This window comes from Hyperolius riggenbachi, chromosome 7 (assembly GCF_040937935.1).
Source record: "Hyperolius riggenbachi isolate aHypRig1 chromosome 7, aHypRig1.pri, whole genome shotgun sequence".
NCBI lineage: Eukaryota > Metazoa > Chordata > Amphibia > Anura > Hyperoliidae > Hyperolius > Hyperolius riggenbachi.
The window spans coordinates 21072923-21080389 of NC_090652.1; the positions used below are offsets into that span (position 1 = coordinate 21072923).

General features: G+C 51.2%; 1 protein-coding gene across 1 annotated transcript in view; it reads right to left on the minus strand.

Moving 5' to 3' along the window:
- Positions 1 to 6935, minus strand: part of LOC137525938 (uncharacterized) — a 147184-nt gene extending 140249 nt beyond the window's left edge. The window contains exon 1 of the mRNA XM_068247146.1: positions 6882 to 6935. Coding sequence (XP_068103247.1) covers positions 6882 to 6927 — 46 coding nt within the window. The 5' untranslated portion in view covers positions 6928 to 6935. The remainder of the gene's footprint in view (positions 1 to 6881) is intronic.
- Between the last annotated feature and the right edge of the window lie 532 nt (positions 6936 to 7467).

Sequence of the window (7467 nt, forward strand, 5' to 3'; positions counted from 1 at the left end):
TGTGCCCACTGCATCCTTCAGTGACCTTGTACTGTGCCCACTGCATCCTTCAGTGACCCAGTTGTATATCCAGTGCCCACTGCTGTGCCCACTGCATCCTTCAGTGACCTTGTACTGTGCCCACTGCATCCTTCAGTGACCTAGTTGTATATCCAGTGCCCACTGCTGTGCCCACTGCATCCTTCAGTGACCTTGTACTGTGCCCACTGCATCCTTCAGTGCCGTTGTACTGTGCCTGGTGCATCCTTCAGTGACCTTGTACTGTGCCCACTGCATCCAGTGATTCATTACTAGCAACATGTCTGGCAGGGTTTCGCGGGGTGAGAGGAAAGGGAGTTCAATTGCCTCAGCCACTTCTGGGACTGCTCCACGTCCAGGGAGAGGACGCCCAGCTGTACGTGGTCGTGATGCAGCAGAAAGGGGGGCAGCAAAGCCTGGGCCGAGTCAGCGGACGCCATTGTCCAAATATTTTAAAGTTTCTGGTCCCCGTGTGGTGGTTGAGCAAATGGAACCTGACGTACTCATGGACATCATGACTTCCTCCCAGACCTCTACTGTGAGCACCACTCCAAGCAGCAGCAGCAGCCAACGTCCCACGCTTGTTGTGACATCCACCCCAGCACCCACTGGTCAGCAGCCCTCCCAGGATGACAGCGTTCTGTCCCTCAGTCCGGCTTCTGGGAACCTGCTGATGCAAGAAGCTCAGGACTTACTGGGGACTGATGTGGCAGAGATTAAGATCGGGCCACAATCACAAGCGTTGTTGAGTTCTGGTGATGAAGAAGAGGGGTCTGTGTCTGGGGATGTAGGGACAGAAGAGGAGGCGGGGGAGTCAGAGGAAGAGCTGGATTATGATGATGCTGCTGATGATGACGACCCTAACTATGTGCAGCCTGCTGAGTCCGTGGAAGAATGGTCAGAGGCAGAGCAGGATGACGAGTCACCTCAGCCTAGGCAAGGATATCGCCATATGTCAGGCAGGGGCAGGGGCATCGGCAGCAGTGGGCGTGGAGGAAGTAGACAGGACACTGCTTCAGCCGGCACCACCACAATGCAACCCCCGGCAACTACTACCACACATTGTTCCGCTGCACCCTCTGCTAGTGGGGGCCGCAGTAAATTAAAGTCACCAGTGTGGGATTGCTTTGAGGAATGTACTGATGACAAAAGGTATGCGGTGTGCAGGTTATGCAGCAAAAGATTGAGCCGTGGGAAAAGTCTGAGCAAGATGGGTACCTCATCCCTCCAGGGCCACCTGAGAAGCCGCCACTGCCGCGAGTATGCGGACTTTAAGAGGAAGCAGGCACTGCTGGCAGGGGTTCCTGAGAGCAGAAGGCCCACCAGCGCAGCAGCATCATCCCTCCCTCAGGGTCGTGAATCCCCCACAGCAACAGCAGTAGTAGCACGCAAGCGCTCTTCCACCTCGGCTACTCAGGACACAGACATTGAGGCTGGCAGCCAGTGTTCGTCTCTCTCCTCTGTCTCCCCTGCATCCCAGCGTCGTCAGACCCTGCTGAGCGACACCTTTCAGGGTCTGACCAAGCCTCTGCCTCCAAGCCACAGGCGGATTCGCAAACTAAATGGCTTGCTGGCCCGGGCCATGGCATCACAGCTGCTTCCCTACTACCTGGTGCAGGAGGAGAGCGCCATGCGGACGCTGCTCCAACTTGGCATCCCCGAGTGGCAAGTCCCCAGTCTCACTATTTCAGCAGGAGCGCGATCCCAGCACTCCACAAGTTTGCGGTGGAAAACGTGGCCCGTTCCCTGGACTACTCTGTGGGCAAGCGGGTCCACGTGACCATGGACTCGTGGAGTAGCAGATTTGGGACAGGTCGCTACCTGTCCTTTACGGCACACTGGGTGACACTGATGGAAGGGAGGGAGGACAAGAGCGCATCAGCCCAGCTAGTGGTGCCACCACGCGGGATCAGGGGGGATGCAGAAGGGTCCTGTCACGACACTCCCTCTGCACCCGAAAGCAAGCCCGCCTCGGCAGCAGCAGCGCCAAGCCTCGGCACTGCCAAGCCCTTTTAAAATTGGTGACCCCGGGGAAGGAGAGGCTTACGGCCACCAACGTCCTGGCCGCCCTCAGGAAGCAGGAGCGGAGGTGGCTGACCCCCAGAGGCCTGGAAGTGGGGTATGTGGCAGCCGATAACGGGGCCAACCTGGTGGCAGCAGTGCAGCAGGGAAACCTCCAGCACATCCCCTGCTTGGCCCACGTGCTCAATCTTGTGGTGCAGCGCTTCTTGCGCACCTACCAGGGGATGAGCGAGCTGCTGCAGGATGCCCGGGCGGTGGTACGCTTTTTCCGCCTGTCAGCCACTGCCTCTGCACTCTTGTCCACCTTACAGCAGCAGTATGGAAGGCCACAACACCGGATGATCATCGACATGCCAGTTCGCTGGAATTGGACTCTGGCCATGTTGGAGCGGCTGTGTCAGCACAGGCTGGCTCTTAGGGCCTACATGCTAGATCCAAGTGTCCCCAGCAACCAGCAAGTCCCCATGATTACTGCCACTCAGTGGACACTGATGCAGCAAGTATGCCTGGTGCTGAGTCCCTTCCTGGGGGCAACCAAGATGGTCAGTGAGGAGCGGGCCTCAGTGTGCCAGTGGGTGCCCTTGGTTTGTCTACTGGAGCAGGCAATGGACAATTTAATTGAGCATGGGGATGAAGCCCTGAGGCAGTTGGAAGAACAGGAGCAGATGGCAGCACAGTCCAGCTCAGAGGAGGGCTCACAGCAGGTAGTGGAAGAGTTGGAGGTCCCTAACCTGAATGAGGAGGAGGAGGAGGAGGAGCAGAGTGCAGCAGGCGTTGTACGTGGATGGCGGTTTGAGGAGGACAACGACATGGCACAGGAAGAGGACAGGCATGCGTTATGGGACAATGGCGAGGATGAGGAAGATCTTGCTGGCAGGGCCCACTTGTTTCCCACGGCTGTGCACATGTTGCGCTGCCTTCGCAGGGACCCCCGGGTGATCCAGATGCGTTCAAGGGAGGACATCTGGATTACCTTGATGCTTGATCCCCGTCTGAAGGGGAAGCTGGGAGACTTAATGACGCCATCCACCACCGAGCAATGCACAAGGGAGTTGAAGGAGGCCCTTGTGCGCAGACTACTGGAAGCATTCCCCCAGCCTTCCACCCCCACTGTAACTGCTCTGCCAAGCCAGCAAGAGGTGCCTGCCATTGCCACTAGCAGCACAACAACAACCACCAGCAGCAGCAGCAGCAACTGGCGCCCCGGAGACCTGAAGAGCCTAAGCAAGAGCCTGTATGCAGTGCAGCAGCCCAGAACAGAGGTGCCCGCCACAGCATCCACCACCAACCACCATGGTGTCTGACTATATGGGGTCATCCAGTGGGCTCAATGACACCGACAGCCCCGTGGACCCCTTGGAGTACTGGGTCAAGAGACTGGACATCTGGAGCGAGCTTTCCCAGTACGCCCTGGAACTCCTATCCTGCCCTCCTTCCAGTGTCCTCTCAGAGAGATGCTTTAGTGCGGCCGGTGGCGTGGTCACAGAGAAGCGCTCTCGGCTCTCCCACGCCTCTGTGGACAAACTCACCTTCCTGAAAATCAACCAGGCTTGGGTGGAAGGTGAGTTCCTGGCCCATATTGTCGGACACAGGGGGACATGAAGTGGCTGCTGCATGTGCTGTTGTTAACTATGCCTGCCTTTATAAAGACAGTTACTACCTGCCTAGTGCCTACCTTGGTTAATTTTTTGGTGTTATGGTACTACTACCAGTAAGTTGCCATGGTCCTCCTTCTGAGCTGCTGAACTGACCGCCCGCTTTGTCCTCCTGACTCAGTCACTACTACACTCTGCCCGGGTCACTGGGTGCATTTAATTTTTTGGCCAGCACTATGACGCTGTGCTACTACTACTACCACCAGTATGTTGCCATGGTCCTTCTGTGCTGCTGAACTGACCGCCCGCATTGTCCTCCTCCTCCTGACTCAGTCGTTTCCACCAATGTACTCTGTCTGCGTTATCACTGCCCGGGTCACCGGGTGCATTTAATTTTTTGGCCAGCACTATGACGCTGTGCTGCTACTACTACTACCAGTATGTTGCCATGGTCCTTCTGTGCTGCTGAACTGACCGCCCGCATAGTCCTTCTCCTGACTCAGTCGCTACCACCACTGCACTCTGCGTTCACACTGCCCGTGTCCACTGACAACTCTGCTGCGATGTCATTGCTAATTGCTGCAAAAAAAAACAAAAACAAAAATTACAAAAACCTCTCTGGGGCCTTTTTGGCGTCAGCCACTCATCCTCCTCCAGCGGTACCTTCGCCGCCAAGTGCCATTGGAACTCGCCTTCACCTCTTTTACTGCTTAACGCGTATATCCCTTTTTAAAACCACTTATTACCAATTAATAGCCCCATTTAAAGTGTTGATTTCACTTTAAAATCCATTTTCTCTAGAAAAAAAAAAAATTTGGAATTTTTTATGTTGAAGTTATGTTGCCCCTTATCACCTCGATAATCCATGCAATTTGGGGGATTGTAGCATGTATGGGGGCTTTGTTATTAACGTTAAAAGAAAATCCGCCCCCGGGCGGGAATCCACGCGTGATTACGCCATTCACGGCAGAAAATCCGCGTGGTTGCGTGGACGCGGACGAAAATCCGCATGCGGTGGGGCCGAATGCGGATTTTTTTTTTGCAACCACGCGGATTGCCGAATTCGTGGATGAGGCACATCCGAGCATCCCTACTGTCAATCTTACCTGTCTGACGTCTTCTTTGGTCCGTCCCTCGGCACCTCCCACGATGCGTTCCACGCGCCAGTCACGTGACTCCAAACACTTCCTCCTTACGGGTTGAAGGAGGAAGTGTTTGGAGTCACATGATGCGCGTGGACCGCATCATGGGAGGCGCCAGGGACGGAGCTAAGAAGACGTCAGACAGGTAAGATTAGGATTGCCAGGTGTCCGGTTTTAGACCGGACAGTCCGGTTTTTGGCCACTGTGTCCTGTCCAAAAAGGCATGTTAAACCGGACAATTAAGATGTCCGGTTTTATGCCTTTTGCCACTTGCCGCCACCCGTCCGCCAGCGCTGCGCGACCGCTGATTCGCTGCCTGGCTGTCAGTCAAAGGCACAGCCAGCCAGCTTACGCGGCGTAAGTTACGCCAGCTTAAGTACCGCCCCCGAGCCCGCGCTTCCCGACGTTGCTACGGCAACGCCAACGCTGCGTTGCCAACGCACGCATGACGTGCGTCACTCACGTCATTTGCAATGCGATTCTGCATCTGCGAAGGAAGCAAGGTAAGGTCAGGAGTCTGGAGATATGGTGAGTGAGTGACCCATAATTCTCTGGTTGTATTTCCGCTCTTTGTGTGCATTGGCTCCGCTCTATCTCCCCTCCGTATAGTCCAGGCGTGACTTTCAATCTCATTCAATCTCGCCTGAGCCCGCTGCTTACTATACTTTACACTTGAATTCATACTATTGTACAACACAATTTATACTGTTATACTGTTATATTTGTTATATTTGCTCAAAATGTGTACATACATGTATGCGCAGATTTATATTTTAACTTTATGCCTATGTATGTCCACTTTATTGTTCTCAATAAAAAATTTTGGTGGGAAAAAAAAAATAAATTTTAAAACTTCCCGCAAGAAATCGACCACTTCACTGTGCAAAAACGCCATAAATGCATTGCATTATTTGCATAGTTTTCCAGTTTTGTAATAGTTTTCTGCTCTGTCTCTTATTATGTGCATTTACTGGTGAAAAGCGGTCTCTTATTATGTGCATTTACTGGTGAAAAGTGGTCTCTTATGTGCATGTACTGGTGAGGACAGTTAGTGACATGGCTATGTACTCTGTAATGTGCTGCAGAAGATGTCAGTGCAATATAAATACTGTAAAAAACATTTTTTAAAAAGCCCATTGCTTAGCCCCACTCTACATAAAAGTGCGCTTCTGACTCCGCCCCTAACTCCACCCCCTGTCCGGTTTTCTCCATCAGCCGACCTGGCAACCCTAGGTAAGATTGACAACCCATCCCCCCCCCTCGGCCCCGCACAGCTTTACTGGGAGATATCCGGATAGAACTATCCGGGTATCTCCCGAATTCGGATTTGAGCAACTCTACTGCTAGTACTACTGGCTGCTGCTGTAACCTGATTTCTGAGTGAGTTCCTTCTTCTCTCACTCAGGCCCATATGCAATTCACTTTTTCTCCTGAGTTTTGATATGTTTACAACTTGTCAGAAAATGCCTTTTTAAGTCACCAGAAAGCAAGAAAATACTCAAAATAAATTTGATAGTACTTTTTCACCAACTTTTGGGTACTTTTTCAGTTGTATATTGCTGAAAATTTAGTTTACAGAGAAGATAAACATTTTCTCCTAGGAGATAACTCAGGTGAAAAAAATGAATTGCATATGGGCCTCAGTCTGTCTTGACAGCTCAGCACTGTCAGCAGCAGCTGCAGTTCCGGTTTCATCCACTGAACTGATTCGTTCAGTGTGATGAATCGGATGAATCGACTCACAAAAAAGAACCGGATCAAATGAACGAATAGTTCATGATCCGGACATCACTAGATCTCAACCTCTGCATTGCAATGTCACTGGTAATGCCTCTGAGTTGTAACAAGAGCAGGAATCCCACTGCAGGGACGAGAGATCAGACAGAAGAAGAGTCACGGCACACATCTGTACATCTCATTTATGGTATTCCCATCTGACTGATCATAGATCAAGAAGAGAGGCAGATCAGGGATCGGCCCCTTTGTACGGTGGCTGTGAGCAAACAGCATACATTCATAGACTAAACAGATTCCTCTAATCACTAATGCTCCTCTCTAGTGTTTTCTGCAGTTTCAGGTAACAAAAAACATTAGCGTTACTTACACAACTGGTATAGAAGGAGCAGCAGCAGAGCCCGACAAGTCCACATTTTCTGCAATGTGCGGGAGATCAGTAAATGCAGACTAAAGTCCACACTTTCATTTCACTTTCTGTTTCTGGTGAGGGAGTGGAAAACAGGTCATTATCAGCTATTCAGTATGTGAACAGGTAACCTGATAAGAGAAAAATATACTACACATTATTATCATTTATATTTGCATTTCATAAACAGGCAAATTATATTAAAGAAAAATCAGCTGTTAGGGCTTGCTCACATGACGAGCGCTTCGAGCGCTAGCGTTTTTAAAAGTGCTCTCTGCACCATTTTCTGAGTGTTTGCGCTTCAACGCAAGGTACAGGAAAATCTCTTACAACAAATCTCTTAAGGCCTGTTTTCACTTGTGCGGTGCAAATTCGTTGCGGAAAAAACGAAAACGAATTTGCATGCAGATGTGAATTTTACCGCTAATTCGCGTATGTTTTCGCATTTTTTTAAAGTAAGGGAATTTAACCAAGTCAGTGCCTGTGAGCTTTTATATTGATTTTAAGGGGAAAACGTACGCCAATTTCCTATTAATTACATTGTATG